The 24,388-nt window shown below is 33.1% G+C and overlaps 3 protein-coding genes and 1 long non-coding RNA gene across 5 annotated transcripts; 2 read left to right on the top strand and 2 right to left on the bottom strand.

Moving 5' to 3' along the window:
- The first annotated feature begins 431 nt into the window (after positions 1–431).
- Positions 432–3,842, top strand: LOC115701385 (nudix hydrolase 25). 2 transcript variants are annotated; one of them, XM_030629169.2, is made up of 6 exons: positions 432–681; positions 1,551–1,601; positions 1,741–1,833; positions 2,369–2,463; positions 3,361–3,472; positions 3,569–3,842. In XM_030629169.2, the coding sequence occupies exons 1-6, from the start codon at positions 616–618 to the stop codon at positions 3,668–3,670; spliced, it is 519 nt and encodes a 172-aa protein (XP_030485029.1). In that variant the 5' UTR covers positions 432–615; the 3' UTR covers positions 3,671–3,842. The 2 variants fall into 2 exon arrangements, with proteins under 2 accessions (XP_030485029.1, XP_060958622.1); XM_061102639.1 differs by having other exon boundaries at positions 442–681; positions 3,573–3,842.
- A 3,563-nt stretch (positions 3,843–7,405) lies between these two features.
- On the bottom strand, positions 7,406–10,419 carry LOC133030215 (uncharacterized). The gene is made up of 3 exons (XR_009684082.1): positions 10,056–10,419; positions 9,453–9,507; positions 7,406–7,711 (listed from the first exon to the last, which is right to left on the bottom strand). It is a non-coding gene; the product is annotated as an uncharacterized LOC133030215 (long non-coding RNA).
- A 1,604-nt stretch (positions 10,420–12,023) lies between these two features.
- LOC115700502 (serine carboxypeptidase-like 50) lies at positions 12,024–13,612 on the top strand. The gene has a single exon (XM_030628046.2). The coding sequence runs from the start codon at positions 12,024–12,026 to the stop codon at positions 13,407–13,409; it is 1,386 nt and encodes a 461-aa protein (XP_030483906.2). The 3' UTR covers positions 13,410–13,612.
- A 5,026-nt stretch (positions 13,613–18,638) lies between these two features.
- On the bottom strand, positions 18,639–21,469 carry LOC133030214 (uncharacterized). The gene is made up of 4 exons (XM_061102638.1): positions 20,645–21,469; positions 19,640–20,554; positions 19,000–19,523; positions 18,639–18,897 (listed from the first exon to the last, which is right to left on the bottom strand). Exons 1-3 carry the CDS (start codon positions 21,398–21,400, stop codon positions 19,080–19,082), a joined length of 2,115 nt encoding a protein of 704 aa, XP_060958621.1. The 5' UTR covers positions 21,401–21,469; the 3' UTR covers positions 18,639–18,897; positions 19,000–19,079.
- Positions 21,470–24,388: the final 2,919 nt, after the last annotated feature.

Here is a 24,388-nt window from a genome sequence, read left to right as displayed (position 1 = left end):
AAAATAACACGAAAATAGCATAAAATTAACAAGAAAACTACATAAAAGTAACAACAAAAAATAACATACAGATAACAAAAAATCAACAACAAATTAACAAGATTACAATATAAAAAGACCGTAATTTTTATATATAAAATCAAAAAAATTGTAAAAATATTAAAAATTCCGTAAAATCGTATTTTTGTAATTTTTTTTAGTTGTTTTTATGTTTTTGTCAAATAATTTTTTAATAGTTATCATTAAAAAAAAAAAAAAAAAAAAAAAAGGCCATGGAGTTAACGGTAAAAGAGTGGAAAGAAGCGCAGCAGATTTTGACTTTGGGGCGTACGACTAATGAGTAATTATTTGATGATGGTACCGAAGGCAAGGGAGCGCACGGGTGCGCAACTTAAGTGGGGGCAAAACTCCACCCTCTGAGGCTCTGACTCACCACTTTTTGTCATGGTCAGCGTCACTCATTCCCACAAAAAAACTCTTTTTTTTTTCTTTCTAAAAATATATATACTTCTGAAATTCCTAATGGTCTAAGCATTTATTCCCAGATAGGTATACAGAGAGAGAGAGAGAGAAAGCTTCTCTTAAACTCCTTTTCAGTGGTAGTGGAGCAGAACAATGGAGAATCTGCCTCTTGGGTACCGTCCCAACGTTGGTGTTTGCCTCATTAACTCTGATGATCAGGTACCCATATTTTAATTTCCACTCAAATTAAACAAAACCCACCTCAATTCCTATTATACTGTTGCTTATATAAGAAGGTGTTTGTGATTTTTTTTTTCTTTTTTGCTTTTCTGGTACTGCTTGAGGATCTGGTTTGTGTTTTTTGTGTTAAAGAACTTTGATGGTTAAGTTTGGTTCTTTATGAAAAGAATTCGATTGCTTGAAGCTAAAAAAATCTTGACTTTGTTTTCTTATCCGACTATTATCATGCTGCTGGGATTTGGCTTCATTTTCACTCCAAAATTTTTCTAAGAAACAAAATTTGTCCCTTATGAATATGATTTGGTTTTGATGCGACAAATTTGCCTTTGCGTGAGGATAATCTTATAATTGAAACGTGATAGCTAGAAATGCTTAATAGCACTTGTCTAAATATAGAACAATCAATTTATTGTCTCCCTTGATTTATGAACGAGGGAGGATCTATTACTTTGGACTATCAATGATTGTGAACTGTTCACATCTCATGCTTTGGACTGAAGCGGAAATTAGTATGGTTGTTTTTAGAGTACTCAAAAACTCAAATGTTTGAAAATTTTGTACAGTCACCAAGAATGTTCTAAACTCCTCACTTGTACATTGAAAAAAAGTATTTGAATTCAGCAATAACAGTGGTATATGTTCAATGATAGTGTGCTATAAGACTTGTGTGGATAGGCTTGTTTGCATTTATGTAGCAAGTTATTTTACTTTCTGAATGGAAGTAATGAGCAAGATAGGCAAGTTCAAAGTTGATATATATATATTGCTTGTGTCTGCTGAAAGAGTTTTTATTTTTCCTAGCTCACTACGAATGGTGAAGAAAATGCTAAACTTTTGAGATCATACAGGTTTTTGTTGCTTCAAGATTGAATGTTCCCGGAGCATGGCAGATGCCTCAGGTGATATATTATAGAAGGATATATATATATGTATACAACTGATGAGCAAACTCACTTTGCATTGGTTTAACACACTCAACTCAATTTCCCACCTTAGCTAATCTTTTATACTGATTTTTCGTCATTTTGGATAATGTAGGGAGGAATTGAAGAGGGTGAAGAACCTAAGTTGGCAGCTATTAGAGAACTGCGAGAAGAAACTGGGATTGTATCGGCTGAAATCATTGCTGAGGTTTGTGCAAAGTATCTTTGTTGTGGCTGGAAGCTGTGTCAGTCTTGCAATGGATATATTTCAACAATGTTAAACTCTCTCTGTCTCACCATTAGATTTACACTTAAACATTTAATGATTTACTTTGATTTCAAAACTCTTTAGGTTTATGACGAATTCGATGAAACTTAAATTAATCAACCACTCTAGAGAATTTTAGTCTTATGGAAGGTTGTTGAAATTTGGAATCCATGCTTCTATTCCACTCAAGTAGGTGACTGTTTCAAAAACTCGTTAGAAACAGATTAGAAAAGAAGGAAGTCAGCAAGATGATGATTAACCTCAATGGTGATTGGTCTATTAAATTCTGACAGACTAAGTTTTGAACTATATGGTTGAGTTGGAGTTATTTAAATTTGCTGCTGAATGATAAAAAATCCCTTGGACAGTGTTTTTGAAATGCCATCAAAAATATGTACGAATTTGCCTGTATTTTACCCAACTGAGGAGAGTATGAATGAATTATTAGCTCATGATTGAGGTTGCAAATTGACAGGTTCCAAATTGGTTGACTTATGACTTCCCTCCAGCTGTGAAGACCAAAGTCAATCGTCTCTGGGGAGGCGAATGGCATGGACAAGCACAAAAGTGGTTAGTCTTTCTTCTAAAATAAGAAATGGAAATTCATATATTCAGTTCATAGAGTGCTAGTTTGCTACATCGTATGCATTGATTATTGATTTTTCTTGTTTTATTACTGTGAAACCCTTCTGATTATAACCCAGAATAATGGAAAAGCGGTTTGTATTACAGACTTAGCATCAATTTTTTGTTTGTTTAGGTCTCTTCAGCTCACATAGTTATATTCAGATGAAAGGGAATCAGGCTATGTGACTAGATCTAGTTGTATTAGATATTAATGGAAAACCTGAACTTGGGAGCTTCTGTGATCAACTTCTAGGTTATTGACCCTTAAAAGACTGTTTCGATACGAGTCTGTGTGCAATAGATGTAATTTTTTGAAGTTTACCTTTCAAAAGTGCCTTCTTCTCCATTTTCATTTGATACACAAGGTTCCTTGCTTCCTCTACCGAATATAAAACAGGTTTGACATAGAAATTAACCGAAAAGGTTCTCTTATTAGCCTTGCTGCTTGTCTGTTAGAAATGGATTTTGCATTATTGTGAAGCTTAATGATAAACCCTCATTACTACATTAAGTAATTATCGAAAATTCGGGTTGCCTTACTCAATCATCTAAGACTAACTATACTTCTTTCAAGGTTCACACTCATTAAGATTACTATAGGTCATTTCTTTTGTTTACCATCTATGCGCTTGAAATTCCTATTAATCTTTTACTCTAAATATGCCAAATGTTTCTTTGATTTCCCATAATAATTGAGTCCATTATCTTCAATGTTGTGTAACTTCTCTCACATAAAGTCTTATGTAACCTTCTTAAGTAAATATAATTTGCTTTCTTTTTCTTATACTAGATTTACATGGCCTCATTCTACTAAAGATCATGTATTTGAACTGTAACTAGGTTTCTTATGAGATTAACAAAAGATGAGAGTGAGGTGAACTTAGCTACTGGTGAAGCAGAACCAGAATTTTCAGAGTGGAAATGGGCAACCCCAGAAGAAGTTATCGAGCAAGTAATTTATTTGCGGAAATTTTGTTCAAAACAATTGAATATTTTGGTATAATTTGTTCGAGTGAATTTCTGATTCACGAGTTAAATTGTTTCACAGGCAGTGGACTACAAGAGGCCAACATATGAGGAAGTTATGAAACATTTCAAGCCTTACTTCATAAATGAACAATCGGCTAAATGTAAATCAACAAAATGGTGAATGTTGTTGTGAGTGTTTGTTGTTGTTGTTGTTGTTGTTAGTTTATTTTGCCCATTAAGTTTGGTTTCAATGGAGCTAGCTCTGCTTCTTGTAAATGGATATATGACGAAACTTCAAATTAGTGGTTGCTTTGTTACAAGACAATAAATCCTTTTTTTGCACAAAAAGAAAATCATTGGTTTCTTAAATTCCATTCCAACAAAATAGTTGTTTTCCTCTCCTTCCAAGAAATGTTTTCACATTCAGTCTCATTTGTCCCCAATATCCAATTCAGTCACAAAATTTATTTAGAGAAAATATTATCTTTAATGATCATTCACAAGCAATAATTAGCAGCTGTACAACACTGTCACTATTCACTAACTCTGACTCATATGGGAGTTGTAAATTATAGGCAAGAATAATGAACTTTTGTTTTCATAGCCAAAATAACAACTAAAAGTAACAACAAAAATATAGTTGTGTGACATTTTTACATATTTTTACTATTGTGGTCCAAATGAATAATTATATACAAAATTTAATGTCATTTAATGCACTTATAATAATTTATTGAAAATATAAAATAATAATAATAATACAAAGTAAATATAAATTAAATAATATAATAATAATTATATAAATCATCATTCAATACAAAATAATGTATTAACTAAAATTTAATAATAAAATATTTAAATGGCAATAACAAATATAAAAACATTATATTTATTATGATGTAAATTTTATATTGTAATCTAAATTTAGATTGTTATGTGATAAATTTGTATTATAATTTAGCACACTATTGGAATAGATTTTTTAAAAAGTAAACTATATTTTACATTTGCATCAGTTAACTTGCAATACTCTAGTTCCACACATCTTGCCTATGTGTTGATTTTAAGAGTTCTAACTTGCTATCACTTTATGATTTTTTATTTATTTATTTTTGGAGAAAGATAGAGAAAACATACTTATCCATTAATAGACAAAATTAATAAAGTCCACTATATGATTATATAGTTAGTAAAGCAAACTCAATAATAATTGGCTTACAAAACCGTTTACAATAAAAAGAAAGAAAATCTTAATAACAACTTAACTAAAGATTCAATAAGCCACCAAATATGGACATCTCACAAAGTCCATTTACCAATGACTATCAACCAATAATCTTCCAAAAAAAATTAAGAAATAACAACTTCATTATTCAAATAATAAATAAAAGAAATAATAAGATCAGCCATGTTCTGACACTCAATCACAAAAGCCCGACGCACATAACACAGGGCTAATAGACTAATCTGAAAGATAAAAAGAGTAAGCATGACTCCTTTGTTGGGATTTTCTGCCTTAAATAAAATTCTATTTCAACGAAATCTTATTTACTACAAATAAGGATCAGAATCATATCTTGATCATGTCATATGCTTTATTCACATATTTATTTTATGATTATATGTTTAATATATAAGTTATATTATATCCTAAATATAGTGAAAAATAATTGTGGTTATATGCTTCAAACTACTTAGTCTCGCGATTTATCAGTGCACTAGATTTACACTGGCATGATAATCAACGATGTGGTTTACTTACACTTGGATAAATACAATGCCATTTTCAGGGCATTAGCAAAGTAAACTTGTATCAAATGTATTGATTATACAATGGACTGGATCGATATTAAAAGTGAAAAAATACCATAAACTTACTATTATATCTTTTCTAACTCAATATAACTTAGTTGATCATAAATCAATTGATCTCAATCCTGAGATAGTTAAGCTTTTAATTTAATTGTATTGCTCGAGTTCTTTGACTTGTTTGTTACCAGCTTACATCTTGGGAACTCGCGGTAGTGCAATTAAGTGGAAGTGTTAATCTTAGAAATAGACATATATAGTCTATATTTTATTAAAAGTTAAACAATGGTTTCCTTTGAGCTTGGCTAAAGTCAATAAATGGTTTCATTTCGGTAATTATATTAGTTTCGCGAAATATCATTTACAAGGAGCTAAGTGTTTCAAAGATAAAATACATTGAAGGATAAAACAGTAATTTTGTCCTTACTTAATTGCAAGTGTCTATAGAGGTTAATTGATTGTTGTGATTAAAACAATGAATAATTATAGTGTATCTGTATTGGATATATAAAGTGTTCTATATAGTCAATAGTGCAATTCTAAATCTATAATGGAGTCAAGAAAAATTAATAAGTCAAAAAATTTATTTGGTAAATCTCACATCCACTTATTAGGAGATTGATTACATAGGTCCATGGTTCCCATATTGTCTAGGATAATATCATCTTGTAAACTAAATTAATTGATTTATTTCATTAATTATCATTTGAAAATTAACTATGTCAAATTTTAAAATTTTTACTAGATTGAGAAGATAAGAGATATATATACTTATTTGTTTTTTTTTTTTTTTGAATAAACTTAGCAACTTTATTAACTCGCAATCATTAATAACAATACAACGCACTTCGTTGAAACAATTCTCCAATTGAAGCACACGACCTGGAGAGAAACAAGAGTACTGGCTAAAATATGAGCCAACTTGTTTGCAGATCGTTTGATATAACACAACTCAACATTATTTAAAAATAAGAGAAGAGTACGAACATCATGAACTAATACACCAAAAGAGGATGACAAAGAACCTAGAACGAACGATAATTACTTGACGCCATGGACACCCGAACGAACCTAGAACCAAGAACCAGTAACTAACGCCAAAAACCAAAACCAAATAGAGAAACTATAGAACCATGTCAAAAGACAAGACGGACAAGAGAAACTAAAAAACCATGTCATAAGACAAGATTAATGGAAAAACTAGTTTCAACACATAAAACTAAAAATCTAACCCCATAAAACATTAATTGGAAATAACCTTATCACCTAATTCTAAATGCTTCCCATTTAGTATTGTAGACTTTCAATAATGCGACAAATTCACAATGACAAATTGATCAAATCCTTCAGTTGAGATGCGGCAGAGAGAGACTGAAGGCCCCTTTTACTTGTTAGGGTCTGAGAAGCATTTTGTTTGTTGTTTTATATACTTATTTTCTTTGATCCTTATTTGTTAATTATAATAAATTAGTGTTAAATTAATAAATTTTTAAATTTGAAGTTTAATTTATAATTATTCATAATTATTGAGAATTGAATAACAACTTAAATATAATATGTAAAATTTTAATTATTTATTTATTTAATTAATTAAATTATTATAAATATAATATACACATATATTTATTTATAATCTATAAACTATCATCTATCACGTATATATAAGTTTTTTTTTTGAATGGGAATCACATATATATAAGTTATTTTGTCTTTTTGTGATTTTTCTTCGTGTGTGTGACTCATCTCTTAAAAAATATGTACAAATTTTTAAAACAATAATTTTTTCAATCAAAATATTAATTTATAAAATAATTTAATATTTACTTTTAATCTTGTGGCTTATTAATTATTTTTCACTTAATAAATTTATACTCTTCTATCTTTTAAAAAAATTATTTTATAAATTTAAATATTTTGATATTTTTAAAATAAGGTAAAATATATATAAAAAAAAATTAATTACATTTTATTTATACAATTTAATTTTTACTTTTAATCTTGTGGTTTATTAATCATTTTTCACTTTATAAATTTATACTTTTCTATCTTTAAAAAAAATATTTTAGAAATTTAAAAATTTTGAAATTTTTTTAAAAATAAATTGAAATATTAAAAACAATAATTACATTATATTTGTTACAATTAAAAAAATAATACATTGCATTTTGTTTACATTAATTTTATATTATGTTATTTAATTACATTAAACAAAATTAATAAAATTATATAAAAAATATCTTCATAAAATAGTGTAGCAAGATGGCATGCTGAACTTGACTTTGTGAATGTGAGCCCATCTTTAATCTTCCTTTGGACTAGCCCATGATTCTGAATCCATAGCAGCACTGAAAGCACCTAACCCGGACTATGAAGCCCTAAGAATTGATGTTTAGGGCTGAAAAACAGGGGCACCCTGTAAAAAGCCAGCCATTTTTTCATTATGCTCTCCACTATTTGCCACATCCCTTTTGTTAAAAAAAGAAAAAGAAAAGAAAATATAACTTGAAGCCTGCTTCCTCAGTTATCAAAATCAGCTTAATAGAAGTCCCAAGCTCAGGAAAATAGTCAATAATTCAGTCTAATTAGAATAATAGTAATGAGATTTTGTAACAAAAATAATTATAATATTATCGTCATTGGTGATTTAGTATCTGAAATCAAATTAAAATCGTTGAAGACAAAAGATAATGAAGAAAAAGAATGTAATGCGGGTTTGTGAAGAAAAATTGGAGTATAAAAGGTTTAAAAATCCTTTAATACAGGCAATGGTTCCAAATTCATAGCAGCCCAAAAAGCACATAACCCGTACTATGTTGATGTTTAGGGCTAAAACTTAAAAGGCAGGGCACCATGTAGGTTTTCCAGAGCATTTTTTTAAAAAGCAACAATAATAAATGACGCTATAATATGAAATACTTTATGCCTACTCCCTCAGTTATTAAAACCCAAGCCTTTAATCAGCTTATTTATTGAGTTCCAGTGAGTGAGTGTACTCCAAGCTCAGGAAAATGGTCAATATTTCAGTGCTCTCTTGTCAACAAAAACATTTGTAATAGCCCAACTAATCAATTTATTTTGTGACCGAACTCCTCATACTATAATAGTCATTTTAGTGGAGTGATTATCTAAAACAAAATTAAAATTGTTGAACAGAAAAGGTAATAACCAAAAAAAAGAAAATGTAATGACGATTGGAGGCGGGTTCGTGAAGGAAAACATTTGGGAAGTGAAAAAGGAACATTGGAGTATAAAAGGTTTAAAAACCTTAAACACAGGCAATGATTCCAAATCCATAGCAGCCCAAAAAGCACATAACCCGTACTATGAAGCCATAAGTGTTGATGTTTAGGGCTAAAAGGCAGGGCACCCTGTAGAAAACCTACAGGTTTTTCAGAGCCATTTTTTCAATATGCTCTCCCCTATTTGCCACAGCCCTTTTAAAATTTGTTAAAAAATAAAAAGTACAAAAAAAACACAACTACAATAATTATATGAAATGAATTGCTTGATGCCTACTTCCTCAGTCATCAAAACCCAAACTTTGAATCAACTTATTTATAAAGTCCCAATGGGTGTACTCCATGCTCAGGGAAATGGTTCAATATTTCAGTCTAATTCAACAAGTGTAATGGGCTCGCCCATTAGTCTAAATAAGGTACATCGGCCCTCTGTTATGAACAAAATTATTTGTAACAACCTGACCAGTTAGGTTTCTTGGTAACAAAAATCATTATGCTATTATAGTCATTGTGATTTAGTATCTGAAATCAATTTAAAATTGTTGAAGACAAAAAATAATGACCAAAAAGAAATGTAATGGCGATTGGAGGCGGGTTCGTGAAGAAAAAATTTGGGAAGTGAAAAGGGAACATTGGAGTATAAAAGGTTTAAAAACCTTAAATACAGGCAATGGTTCCGAATCCAAAGCAGCCCAAAAAGCACATAACCCGTACTATGAAGCCATAATTGTTGATGTTAGGGCTGAAAGGCAGGGCACCCTGTAGAAAACCTACAGGTTTTTCAGAGCCATATTTTTCATTATGCTCTCCCCTATTTGCCACGACCCTTTCATGATCCGTTATAAAACTTAAGTAGATTAGAAAAGCAACCACAATAAACAGCACCACAATAAACAGCACTATGAAATGAAATACCTGATGCCTGGTTCCTCAGCTATCAAAACCTTAGCTTTGAATCAGATATTTATGGCTACACAAAGCATTATGCACAAACTAAAATCCATTATAAAGATGAATATCATAGTTATTTAAATTGAATACAACATCATAGATGGTTTAAGATAAATAAAACTGCAATAATGAATTAGAACTAAATGATAAAATTTGACACTGAATATATGTATTATGAGTTTGATTTTCCATATATGATGATGCCACAAATGCCACAAGAACACCTCAAATTTAAATACTAGTCAGACCAATTTATATGAGGACATATATTTATGACTAACTCAATATTATCATGAAAAAATATTCCGAGCAATATTAGCAGAGCATATTTACGACATATATTTCAAGGCACTAAGTAGATAACATTTCATACAGTATTACAATTACTAATCAACTCCAAAGGAAAAACATTATATGATATATTCTTTGTACGTTTGTACTAAGCTTCAAGAAATACAAAATCTGAATATTATAGATCTGAGAGCAAGATTATTAAAAAATGCATAACACTTCAGTTAACAACACTGAGCTGAGACTGAGAGTAGTGGAAGCAGAAGGAAGCTTCACCTGTACAGAGAGTAGAAAGCTTGTGTCTATATTACATGTCAAGTATGCAGGGCTTGTCGCCGTCTCAGGTCGTAGACACGAAGCTCTTCGTCGTCGTCGTCGTCGTCGTCGTCGATGAATCAATTCTAGAAATGGGGTTTTTTCAATGAGCAAAGAACAGAGAAGCTATCACATTTCGTGAATGAAGAAAGGAAGAAGATATATAAGGAGAACAGAACAGAGAAGCAACCAAGAAAAAAAAAAAGATTAAAGGAGGCGGCTGTGTTTAGGGTTTGAGTTTTTGTGTTTGAGAGTACATTTGATGTATAACCTCAATAATGTTTTTGAGGAATGTAACACCTCAGCTGGATGGGAGCCATTAGATTGATGAGATTTTGTATCCAATGGTCAATTTACATCTTATTATTATATTGGAGAATTTTATTTAAACCTTAAAAATTTGTAAAGAATTTTATTTTAATAATTTTTATTTTATATAAAATTTATATATTTAATTATACTAATTTTTTTAAACGTTTTCCTTCTAATTCATATGATTAAAAAATATATTTATTGAACAAAAATAAATTATATTTTAAATATTATGATAAAAAAATTAAAACAAAAAATTATATGAAATTTTCTTAGAAAAAAATATAAATATGAGTTAGAAAAAATTATGAAAATAAAATTAAAATAAATATTGAAATTAACATAAAATAATGTGAGAAAAAAATTTAAAAAAAAATGCGTTTTGTAACAAAATGAAAATAAAATTTTTATTTTTAAAAAATTTATTTTTGAAAAACAAAAATGCGTTCTGTAACAACTTTTGTTTTTCAATTTTAAAAACAGAAAACAAAAGTGTGTTCTGTAAAGTTCATTTTTATTTTTATTTTTTAATTTTATTTAAGTCGGGTCTAGGTCCGAGGTCGGATTCGGGTTTGGGTTCGGATCAGAAACCGAGTTCAGCGCCAGGGCTGTGGGGAGGAGATTTGGCCCGGGTCTGGTCGTAATCCAAAAGATTGATTACAAAAAAAAAAATTCAAAAAGAATATTGAAAGTGATTTTTTTTTGTTTTTAAAATTTTGATTTATAATTATAAAATTGAAAAGTAAAAACAGTTTTATAGAACATGTTTTTAAAAAATATTTTCACTTTTCTACTTTTAAAAACAGAAAACTGATTAAAAAAGTATTACCAAACGTCATATTAAGAGTAATTTTTAAAAATTATTTATGTTTATTTTTTTTAATAACGAAGTGTATTTATCAAATAAAACTCCCATGTATATAATGGACTCATAATTCTAATGCCTTGCTTTTTTCCCTATACGCCCTCAACATTGAAACATTTTAAAACCCTTTTTGTCAACTTAAACAAAATTTCTTAATCTCAATTTTTTCAACTACTTTAGAATTGACTCACACCCATACTACTAGCCTTCTCCTCTTTCAATTTTTCAGCGCCTCTCACTTCAATTTCTTTTTTTTTATATTTTTAATTACACATTTCACTCAATTTAAACTCTTTATTAAAGTTTCCAAACCTTAGATTCAATGGTCCAACTCTAACCACTTGACACTTGTAACCTTGTCCATTGATAAAATGGAAGTACCAGGTATTACATTGGTTTTTTCTTTTTTTTTTCACTCTCCATGTTTTAAGTTTTTTCTTCTTTTTTTTCTTGTTAACTAATACAAGTGTCAGAAAAAATATATTTTAAAGTCACAGAAAACGGGTTACTATGTCATTTTTATTTTATTTTATATAGAGCTGTCCACAAAAAAGAGACGCTGAAGAAAATGTGAAAGTGTAGGAGATGGTATGGTCGAGGATTGCATTATTAAGACACGTAACAAATTGGACATGTAACTGTGGTTTCCTATTATTAATTCACCTCGTTTGACTATTCAATCTCATGACACATTGCCAAGTGTCCAAAACGCCACCGTTTATAACTTTCTTTTTTTTGCAAATACATGTGCTATGTTATTGATCAAGCTCAGTCACACTCCAATGGAGTCAACGGCCCGAAATCGGTTTTTACTTATCTTCTTCTTCTTCTGTCTCAACACAAAATTAGCCCTTTCAGCAGCCTCTCTCTTCCCCAAAGAAGCTCTACCCACAAAATCAGGCTATCTTCCAGTCAATCCCAGTTCCGACTCCACCATTTTCTATCTCTTCTATGAAGCTCAGAAACCAATATCAACTCTCTCCAAAACCCCAATTCTCATATGGCTCCAGGGTGGCCCGGGATGCTCCTCCATGATCGGAAATTTCTACGAGCTAGGTCCATGGCGTGTCAATTTCAACAAAAAACCCGATGAACCACTGGCACTCGAACCCAACCCGGGTTCGTGGAACCGGATATTCGGTCTACTTTTCATCGACAACCCGATCGGAACCGGGTTCAGTGTCGCATCCAAACCCGAAGAGATACCCAGAAATCAGACCAGAGTCGCCGAACACCTATTCACAGCCTTAAAGGCGTTTATCAAATCAGACTCATCATTCAAATCTCGGCCAATTTATATAACAGGCGAGAGCTATGCGGGAAAGTACGTTCCGGCAATTGGGTACTACATTTTGAAGAAGAACGCCGAGTTACCGAGCTGGGATCGGATTAATTTAGCAGGAGTCGCGATAGGAAACGGGTTGACCGATCCGGAAATTCAAGTATCGACCCACGCGGCAAACGTTTACTTCTCCGGTTTGGTCAATGAGAGGCAAAGGGGGGAACTCGAAATGCTTCAATCGGAGGCCGTGGCTCTGACCAAGGCCGGGAACTGGAGCGCCGCGACGGACGCGAGAAACAGAGTACTGCAAAAGCTTGAGAACATGACGGGTTTAGCCACTTTGTACGATTTTTCTAAGAAGGAAGCTTACAAGGACGAGATGGTAGAGGAGCTTTTACAAAACGACGACGTTAAGAAAGTGTTGGGAGTGAAAGGGTCCGTAGTTTATGAGATATGTAGCGATTTGGTGGGGGAAATACTCCACGAGGATGTGATGAAGAGCGCGAAGTACATGGTGGAATGGCTGGTGAAGAAAAGCAAGGTTTTGCTTTACCAAGGGCATTTTGATCTGAGAGACGGCGTCGTTTCGACGGAGGCTTGGGTGAAGACTTTGAATTGGGAAGGGATTGAGAATTTTTTGAACGCAGAGAGAAAAGTTTGGAAAGTGAATGGAGATGAACTAAGTGGGTATGTGCAGAAATGGGGTAGTTTAACGAACGTCGTCGTTTTGGGGGCTGGTCATTTGGTGCCCACTGATCAAGCTTTGAACTCTCAGGCTATGATTGAAGACTGGGTTTTGGATAGTGGGTTGTTCCAGAAGGGGAATTATTCGACTACTTTTATGAACCAAATCTGAAAGTAAGGTTGTTACTTGTTACTTGTTACTTAACCAAATAAGTGATTTTATTAGCTAGAAACAAACTAATATATCGTTATTTGTTAAGACAAGACTATTGCACATGTCTAGTGTTTCCAGGAAGCAAGGAATTGAATGTTCCCTCACCCATGAAAAACTGCCCAAATAAATAAATAAATAAATTTCTTTAGATCTTATCCAAACTTTATTTTGATGTTAATACACTAGCAAGATATAGAATGACAATTATATCTCTAACTTTATTAATATTTTAAGTTTAATATTAACTTATTGACAAAATATGATATGGAATTGAATAGTGACACAATTTTTTTTTAGGGTAGCGTAATAATGTAATGGTATTTTACAATCATATATTAACTTAATAGCTTAAAAGTTCTAGGTTAGAACCCATGACTTTTCCTTTTTTCCCATCCCTCCCTCACCACTAAGCTAACCTTAGTGGCTTAATAGTGACACGATTTAGTTAAAGGATACTCTTTACCTTTTTTTTTTTTTTTTTTGGTTGTTGTAAATGAATTACATAATCTATAATAACAATGATTATTTTTTTCAAAAAATAAAATAAAGATAATTGGAACAAAACAATATTAAGAACTTAATTACAAATAGTCATAAATATAGTCTATAGTGTCTGTTTGAATTTGTCTTCTTTAATAAGAAAAACTTAATTACAAACTTATTTTTTTAAAATTTGATTAATGTGTAAATGTGAAAAGATTTGGAAAAAGCAAATCCGATAGTTGAGATTTAGGTGAACTTGGGGACATATAATCTGAGAGAATTTTTATATTCTCATTTTAAATAATGTGTAGTAATTGTGCACAACATGAAAATTGAGGATGGAGGTGATATTAATGTAACAACTAATAAATGAAGGGAAATTTGAATTTGTATGCTTGCATTTAATTAAAATTTATCCTCAAAACTCATAATACCCTATATTTAAAATATATGACAATTTTTCTATTATGCCCAAAATACCCTCTGTTTTTTCCTTCACCCCCCTATCACTTCTTCTCTCTTTCCCTCTCTCTTCTTTTCTCTAACCTGCCCGAAGCTACACAGAGGGAAGGTCAAATTTTGCTCCTCTATTCTCATCCTCACTACACTAGCACCACACTGCACAAGGCTCACCACAAGGCTCACCACATAATTTCTCTCATTTTTGGACGAGCATCATACACTAACTTATGGGTAATTTTTTTTTTTGTTTGAACAATCTTGTTTGTTGTTGTTATATTTAGTTTAGAATGTTATTTTGATGCTTGATCTGTAGATTGTTGCTGTTATTTGGCTGTTTTTTCTGATAAAGTTTGCTGCCTGTGAAATCTGGATTTGTTCTGGTTTTCTGCATTTTTTTCGTCGGGCCCGATGCTGGCCCGATGGGGGTCCGATGAGCTGAAAAATTTGATGGCAGGGAAGACGGCCCGATGGGTCCGATGGTCGGACCATGTGGGTCCGATGGTCTGACCCGTTCTGTATTTTTTTAATTTTTTTTTATTTTTTGGACCTGGGTCCGATGCTCTTTATGTGGGCCCGATGGGTCCGATGGTCGGACCATGTGGGTCCGATGGTCCGACCCTTTTGTTTTTTTTTTATTATTTTTTTTTATTTTTTGGACCTGAGTCCGATGCTTGCTATGTGGGTCCGATGGGTCCGATGGTCGGACCATGTGGGTCCGATGGTCCGACCCTTTTGGTTTTTTTTTATTATTTTTTTTATGGGAAATTTGATTTTTTAATTTTTTTTGACCCTGGGGCCGATGCTCTCCATATGGGTCCGACATCGGACCCGAGTGGTTTTTGGATTTTTTTTGAATTTTTTTTATTTTTTTAAAGGATGGTCCGATGCACCTCCATGGGGTCCGATGGTCGGACCAATCGGACCCTACTGCAAGTTTTTTTTTTTTTTATTTAATTAATTATGATTATTTATTGTTTATTATTGTATGCTTAATTTATTTTGTAGTGATTTATTAATATTTGTGTTATTAATTTTTCTTTTATTAATAATTATTATTTTATTATCAATTAATAATTATTTTTTATTATTAATTATTATTTTAAATAATAATTGTTTTATATTATGAATTATTATTAATTATTGTTTTATTAATTATTGTTATATTTTTTATGGTTTTAGTAATAATTATTAATTATATTTTATTATTAATTTTTTTTAATTTTTTATTATTAATTATTGTTTTATTATGAATTATTAATTATAGTTTTATTTTTCATTTTTTTATTAATAATTATTTTATTATTATTTATTAATTATTAATTATTATTTTATTATCAATTAATTATTATTGTTTTGTTATTAATGATTAATTAAGATTTTTTTCGGTGAGATTTTTGTTGTAAATTATAACTGTGTTTTTTTAAATGTTTATGACAGATTCAACTGTTAATGCGTGTGTTATGTATAATGGTGTTTGGGAGCTTGATGGTAGAGATTGGATTTATAAAGGGAGTGCTGCTTTGACAATTGACATTGATCCGAACCTAAGCTACTCAGGTTTGGTTGATGTTTTGTACGAAGAACTAGATGTTGACAAAGCGGAGTATGACTTGAAATTGGAAGTAAATTACAAGTACAGGAAAGGCTATGAGTATCCTGCTGAAGTTATTCGAAATGATAAGCGTGCAAGGTACTTTTTATCTACACTTGCGAAGAAGCCAGATGAATTTATTCCTTTGTTTGTGACTTTGTTAAAGAAGAATGTTTGGGTTGATCCTAGTCCCACACCAAGTTCTGTTAAGGATAATCGTAGCGAGGTTGGGAGTTTTGTTCCAGAAACAAATCCAGAGGTGTTGGTTGCGGATGTATTACCTGAATTAAACACTATGATGCCGAGTGCTGATATTGTAGCACAAATGCCACTTCATTGATGGTTTTTGTGATGGTCCAGACCCTGAATATTATGTTGAGGGCAATGATGGCGTAAGAGACGACGAAGGTACAGAGGCCCCTGTTGCTGTACCTTTGAACTTGACTCCACTATCGTACCAAATACCACCGAGGCCACCGAGGCCACCGACACATAAAAGAATGCCCCGTAGAGAAAATTGCCAAACACACAGTACTAGTAGTAGTCGTCCGGGCGAAACCAGTCATGCTAGAGGAACTACCGACAAGACAGTCCTAATAATGGTAGAGAGACCAATGATGTTAGTGGTCCTACTGATGCTCGAGGTACCAATGTGACTGGATGGAGCGATCCATTTTCTTCTTCGACAAGTTACGGTAAATTCAAGGAGAAAATGTATACAAGAGAAGACATCGAGGATCATAGTCATTATATATCTACGGGTGGCACACCAGGTGGGGAGTTACATGTGGGAAAGTTTTTTAGAGACAAAGAGCATTTAAAGATGGTTGTTGGCCTGTATGCAATGAAGAAAGGGTTTGACTACTACGTTAGGAAGTCCGTGCGATATTTGGTACGTCACATGTAAGGATACAGATTGTGGGTGGAGATTAAGAGCGAAGAAGAACGTACTTTCTAACATGTTTGAGGTGAGTACATTTCATAATGTACATACATGTTCCCTTGATCTTCGAGGAAAAGATAACCGTCAAGCATCACCTGTAATAGTTGCCCATCTAATTAAGGATAAGTTCACAACTGACGGCTCGGATCAGTTGCCCTCTGATATAAGAAAAAGTATGCACAAGGATTACGGGATCCAAATGAGTTACGAAAAGGCATGGAGGTGCAGAGAGAAGGCAATACACCTGACTCGGGGTACACCTGAAGATTCGTACTCTTTATTACCTAGTTACTTGCACATGCTACAGTTGCGGAATCCAGGTACCATCACGGATTTTGTGGTAGAAGATGGTCGCTTCAAGTATTGTTTCTTCTCTCTGGGTCCTTCTATTCGGGGGTTTAAGTTTTGTCGACCTGTTATATGCGTTGATGGGTCTTTCTTGAAGACTAGGTATGGTGGGCAAATGTTGTGTGCAGTGGCTTTGGATGCAGGGAGTCATATCTTTCCGATAGCTTTTGCTATAGTTGACAGTGAAAACCACAATTCCTGGACCTATTTTATGAGAAAATTGAAAGAAACGATTGGTGATGTTGAGAACTTAGCTTTTGTTTCGGATAGGCATCAAAGTATTGTTCGTGCTTTGGATATCGTGTTCCCTGATGCACACCACGGTGCATGCTACCACCACATTATTATGAACGCGAACCACAAGTTCAAGACTGACGTCTTCACGAATCACATTTACACGTGTGCGTACACGTATTCAAGATCAGAGTTTCACAGAGAATTTGAGAACATTCGGGCCATGAATCCAGCGGTTGCAAAATATCTTGAGGAAATCGGATTTGAAAAATGGGTTCGGTCGTACTTTCCAGGGGTACGTTACAATGTAATGACGAGCAACTGGGCTGAGAGCTTCAACAACACAACTAAGGATGCAAGAGGCTTCCCGATCACTGCTGCTGTAGCATTCCTGAGGTCCAAAGTCCAGAAGTGGTTTGCTTCACGAAAAGAAAAAGCTGACAAGTGGACGAAACCCCTAGCACCAGAAATGGAGGAGGACTTGGCATTGCATTTTGAAAAAGGTCAGTTTTTGAACGTTGACTCATGCGGGCCTTACACGTTGCAGGTTCACCCTGGAAGAACAGTTCTCACCGGTGGCGTAGTGGACTTGCAGGAAAAGAGTTGCACTTGCGGCTTGTTCCAGTGCATGAAGTTTCCTTGTCCTCATGCATGTGCTGCATCTCAGGAGCGAAGTATTAGCGTGTACACACTATGCTCGCCATATTACACAACCGAATATTGGAGGAGAACATACGAAGGAACAATTATGCCAGTTGGTGACGAGGATGATTGGGAATTACACGATGACATAAAGAACATGACAGTTGGAGTGCCTGTTGAGAAGCAACCAGTAGGGCGACCCAAGAAGCAAAAGGTTGGAAGAATTAAGAACAACCGAACTGCTTGTAATGGTGAAAGGATTATCAAATCACGAAAATGTAGCAAGTGCGGTGCCACGGGACACAACAGAAGCACTTGCACCTACCGAGGTTTAACATAAATTTTTAGTTTATTAGTATTGTGATGCGCTGGACTATTATGTTATTTATATTTATGGTGTAAAATATTTTTAATTTGTGGCATGAACATGTGTTGTACTGTTACGTATTTCGCATTGCATTATTTCTAAACTTTGTTAAAAATCTGAGCCAAAAACAAGTTCTACTGATAAAATAAAATAATTTTAGTGAAAGTAGTTTGTTCAAATTGAAAAGTGTAAAAGTAAACATTGTTCAACAAATATAAAAAATTAGACATCTAAAGTTCATGCCAAGTTCTGGTAGAATAAATCTACTGCCCATCTCTGGCGAAAGAGCGACATATGCTGATCATGTACTCCATCGAATGGTAGATCCAATAACTTATGCTCAATATGCTCTATGACGTACATTCCACAATCGCCGCTGCAATAGTAGGTAAACGCCAAATTTAATAAACCATAGAGAATATTATAAAATTTTTTTGTTAATTAATAAACATACTATAAAAAAATGCATTTAAATTACCTCGATTTTGTCTGAGGTACAACTTTATTGTCCATCATTTCCCAGTCGAAGGGTCTGACCTGACTTTCGGAGGCTGTCATTTAAGGGACCATCACCATGTAATGAGTGTCACATACACCACACTGGTCCACCAATTTGGCTAGTAAAGGGCACCACACATCCATAAGCGAATTCAGTTCGTCTTTCGTTAGAGATCCAAGACTCGAATCGAAGAGGAATATCTTCCACAACTCAAGATTGACCTCCATAGCGATCCAATGTTTCGATCTGTTCAAGAACATGGACATGTATATGCACTCCATACCCTTCCAAGAAGGCAAAAATTGGTTTGGATCCCCACGAAGGAGTTCCAAGATGGACTCATCCCAAACAAAACCATCATGGTCAGTATTGCTCTTCCAAGCATCCCACCGACCCCTCAACGATGAGGTAAACCAAGATGGCATCACAGTACACTTACGTGGGTACAACTCCGGGAAGAAGTGTTGCCTCCTCCTCATCATATGGAAAGCAGCATCCAAATGCTGCACAGCACATATAAATAAGTCAGCAGTAAATAACAACATTAAAAAAAAAAAAACAAATAACAACGGTAAAAAGCAGTAAATAACAACATATAATACTTAGTTAATAAACTTACGTCATCAGAAAGCCATAGTTTGTCTGTATTTAGGGTCGAGAACCAAGCCACGCCACACAGACCGGTGAAGACGTCCCTCGGATACTTGTTTCCGATGGTTCCCACTAACCAATTTCGAAAACTATGTAGTAGCTTCTCATCAACGGGCCGAAGTGGGTCAACATTCACATTGGTTGTTGATGGCTTCATCTTCTTCTTCATTTCGGTGTACTCGTCAAACCACCTTGGCCTTTTCTTCGTTCTCTTCTCCACCGGTGTTGGAACGGTCTCTAAAACCTGAACCTCTGAATCTTGGGTATCTCCAATGGACGTGACCGACATGTTCTGAGGTGTCCGGAGTACATCTTCCTCATCATTAGGTCTGTAATCATTCGGAAGAATGAACTCATCTCCTGGAGACACGGCGTCTGGCTGTGGCTCTGCCTCTACGCTGGGCCTTCTCTGATCTCCCATAAGAGCCAATAGGGTCTTCAAGTAACCCATTATCTCATTCTGCCCTTTCAAAATATCAGTCTGGCCTTGCTTCAAAGCAAGCTGTTCCTTTTCAACACGCTCCAATCTTGCCAATATGGCAGAAGATATTGGCACCTGAGGCTGTGAGGTGCTGGGAATAGATGCTGACTGCGGCATAGATGCAGAATCGGGCATTGAGGCAGACGGTGGAACAGAACGGGCCCCTGATGGTGGAGAATGTGGTGGTGTATCATCTCTGAAGATTCCAGCTTCCTCCGCTCGCTGTTCTAGCGTGAGTGCAAGCTTTGAAGCTTGGCTGCGCAAACTATCCTGAGTAGGCTGGCCATCATCGCCAATAACCAATTCTTCCATATCCACAAATAGAGGCGCCTCACCTCCAGTGACGTGGCTCAAAAACTCGGCCTCATTACTCCGCGGACATAAAACGGAGTACACTGTCAACTGCAAATTATAACAAATTGATTATTAGACTTAAATTAAAATAAAATAAATAAATAAACGTAAGCAAATGCAATGAATTAACAAACTCACTTTTTTTGCAAATAATCTGATGACTTCCTCTTTCCCGAGTGGGGCATCCTTACTCTCCCAGTTCACCATTCGGGGAAAGCGATGCGATCTTCTGATTGCAAATTTCTCAGCAAGCTCGAGGATGGACTCATAAGCCCAATACTGCAATGCTACAGCATATCCATAGGCCGAATACTTTGACTCCTTCTGAGTCGTTCCCTTCACAATCTTCTCATCCATATGCTTTTTCTTTTGTACAAAGTCCTTACTCCAAGTATCTTTCAACAAGTTGAAAGAAATTTTCCCCCACGGGTAATTGTAGAAAAAAGGGAGGTCCTCAACCATTCTAATGATAAATGGGGGAACCAGGTTCTTCTCTTCTTTCCCAGTCAGAACACCCATCACGAACAGCACCAAACCCAACTTGTAACAATCATCCTTCTCAGTGCAACTCTCAAAGACGCTGCGCAGACGACCAATGCTGATAGATGGATCCCCATTAAAATATTCTACTATCAAACGGTCTGACGTCGCCCTCTCCGAAACCTCAGCCTCAGTCGGTCCACGTAACAAATTAAGCCCAGTCACCAAGGCAAACTCAGTTCGGCCGAATCGGCATCTCTTCTTTGCAATATAAAAATGCACCTCATCATCTTTATCTGATTTTATCTTATGCATGAAGAGCTGATGGATAAGAGCACCTGAAAACGCTAATGGCTCTCTCTCAAAAAAATTGTTGAAAGGGGATTCCTCCTTCACCCTTTCCAACAACTGCATTTGTACAAACTTGGCTTTTACTTTGGGGTAATAGTAACTACCGCCCCGCCAAGTAACACGACCAGTGTAATGTTCGGCACACTTGGCAGTAAAAGTCGTGGAACTTTGGAAGACTGAAAAAAAAAAAATTATATTACACCCTAAACCTATAAATAAACAACAATTAATCTTTAATAATAAAACAATAATCAATAAATAATAAAAAATTAATAAGACAATAAAAATTAATACAAAAAATAATAATTAATAATAAAACAATAATTAATAAATAATATAAATTAATAATTAATAATTAGTAAAAAAATAATAATTAATAATAAACATTAATTAATAATTAACAAAAATTAATAATTAATAACTAATAATTAGTAAAAAATTAATAAATAATAAAACAATAAAAAATAATACAATAATTAATCATTAATAATAAAACAATAATTAATATAAAATCACACCTAGTAAATAATATAAAATAATTATTAATAGAAAAAACACTAATTCATAATTAATAACAAAACAATAATTAATGATTAATAATAAAAAAAATTATTAATAAACAAATTATTAATATAACAATTATTAATGATTAATGTAAAACAATTATTAATAAATAAAAAATATTAATAATTAATAAATAACAATTAGTACAAAAATAATAATTACTAAAACAATACAAATTAATTCAATAATTAATAATTAATAATAAAACATTAATTAATAATTAATAAAAAACAATAATAAATAATTAATAAAAAAACCATAATTAACAAAACAATAACAAATAAAACAATACTATAACAATAATTAATAAAACAATATAAAATAATACAATAATTAATCATTAATAATTAAACACTAATCAATAAATAACAAAAAACAATTAGTACAAAAATTAATAATTAATAATAAAACAATAATTAATAAATAATAAAAATTAATAATTAATAATTAACAATTAGTACAAAAATAATAATTAATAAAACAATACAAATTAATTCAATAATTAATAATTAATAATAAAACATTAATTAATAATTACTAAAAATACAATAATTAATAAAACAAAACACACTAATTAATTATTAATAATAAAACAATAATTAATTAAACAATACTTAATAAATCAATACAAATAAAATAATACATAAAACAATAACTAAATCATTAATATTTAAAACAAAACGAAAAATTCTTTCAAAAAAAAAAAAAATGCTCGGGTCCGATGGGTCCGACTGGCCCGATAGGGTACCCATCGGACCCATCGGTCCAATCGGACCCTCTTCGTAGATCACAATCGGGCCCTATAAATCGGACCCTATAAATCGGACAATCGGACCCCAGCCCAGGGACATCGGACGGATCCATCGGACCCATACACGACCATCGGACCCCAACTGGACCATCGGGCCGACCTTCTTCCCCAATCCGAATGCCCAATCTCACAACCAGTCCCATGGAATCCCATTTTCACGGATCCGAATACAATTTTCACAACAAAATTCTTAAATCTAACCATTCACAAACAATCACAAACAATCCGAATGCCCAATCTAAAAAAAAACAAAAACAAAACGGGATCCGAATACCCACATACCTTCGACATTTTCGGCCGACGTCGGGGTTGCGAGTTGCTCGGAGGCTGCGCCGTCACCGTCGGTTGAGGAATGGGCTGCGCCGTCACCGTCGGTTGAGGAAGGGGTTAGGGGACGGAGTTGAGAGAGGGTTCGGTTTGAGAGAAGGGATAGGGGACGAAGAGAGAGAGAGAATTTTGAAATGAGAGGGGTAAAATTGGGTTTTAGTGAAAATGTATCCCACTTTACAAATTATGTTTAGTATTGTATTAGGGTTCAAATTTTATTATTTATTAAGCATATAAATTCAAATTTCCCTAAATGAATGCAATCCCCAAATAATTTGATGGTGGAAATTGAGCTGTACATTTGGTTTGGGTTTAGCTTTTCCGCACGAATTTAGAAAGTGTGAGCTATTAGAATATTTTTATATATTAAGTATAAAATCATAAATTGATTTTTGGACTATTAGCATGAAATATTCATATTCCAGATTAATTATTTGATAAACATATATTTTTTTTTTTGACAAAGTGATTAGAATCACTTATGAATTTACGACGCAGACGTCCGCCACCAGCACTGGAACCTCCTCGAACCAGGATAGCTCATCGTCTAACCGCAGAGCATGCTTTGCCAAGCCATGGGCCGCTAAAATCTCAGAGCGAGCCACATGGGACAAAACTGCATAAACATAAATATTTTATATATTGTTATTCACCAATTAATTTATTTTTTGAAAAAATTATTAAAATATTCTAACAATTAATGTTGCGCAGACAGAGCCGGCCCTGAAAATATATGAGCCTAAGGCGAATTAGATTTTGGGGACCTCAAAATTATGTATAAAAAAATATGGGATTATTTCACAAAAACATAAAAACAACAAAAAAAAAAATTACAAAATACGGTTTCACGGAATTTTAAACATTTTTACGATTTTTTTGATTTTATTTACAGAAAATACGGTCTTTTTATGTTGTAATCTTGTTAATTTGTTGTTGATTTTCTGTTATTTTTTGTTATTATTTTGATGTTACTTTCATAATACTTTTATGTAGTTTTCTTGTTGATTTTATGTTGTTTTCTTGTTATTTTTTGGAAAACCGTAAAAATGTAAAAAAACATTCTTTAAACGTAAAAATGTAAATATTTTATAAAAAATTGTGCCTTATGTAATTATTTCAAAAAATATTGAAAAAGAATGTTATGGGATTCAAACCCGTGACATTGTATAATATGTCATACACCTTAACCAACTAACCTATTAATATTTGTTGTTTTTAATACACTTAATTTTACTTAAATAAAAGTCTAATAATTTTTTTATTATTTTTTATTTTGGGCCCCCAAAAAGTGTGGGCCCTAGGCACAGGCTTAGCCCGCATATGCCTAGGGTCGACTCTGGCGCAGATAC

The sequence above is a fragment of the Cannabis sativa genome, chromosome 8, assembly GCF_029168945.1.
Source record: "Cannabis sativa cultivar Pink pepper isolate KNU-18-1 chromosome 8, ASM2916894v1, whole genome shotgun sequence".
Classification (NCBI taxonomy): Eukaryota; Viridiplantae; Streptophyta; class Magnoliopsida; order Rosales; family Cannabaceae; genus Cannabis; species Cannabis sativa.
This window is presented reverse-complemented; position numbering and strand designations above follow the sequence as displayed.

Coding starts and splice junctions, on each gene's coding strand:
- LOC115701385 (XM_030629169.2), top strand. CDS start 616: ATGGAGAATCTGCCTCTTGGGTACCGTCCCAACGTTGGTGTTTGCCTC. Junction 682..1,550: donor TCATTAACTCTGATGATCAG/GTACCCATATTT, acceptor GAGATCATACAG/GTTTTTGTTGCTTCAAGATT. Junction 2,464..3,360: donor CATGGACAAGCACAAAAGTG/GTTAGTCTTTCT, acceptor AACTGTAACTAG/GTTTCTTATGAGATTAACAA.
- LOC133030214 (XM_061102638.1), bottom strand. CDS start 21,400: ATGCAGTTGTTGGAAAGGGTGAAGGAGGAATCCCCTTTCAACAATTTT. Junction 20,555..20,644: donor TCAGATTATTTGCAAAAAAA/GTGAGTTTGTTA, acceptor TATAATTTGCAG/TTGACAGTGTACTCCGTTTT. Junction 19,524..19,639: donor AACTATGGCTTTCTGATGAC/GTAAGTTTATTA, acceptor TGTGCTGTGCAG/CATTTGGATGCTGCTTTCCA.
- LOC115700502 (XM_030628046.2), top strand. CDS start 12,024: ATGTTATTGATCAAGCTCAGTCACACTCCAATGGAGTCAACGGCCCGA.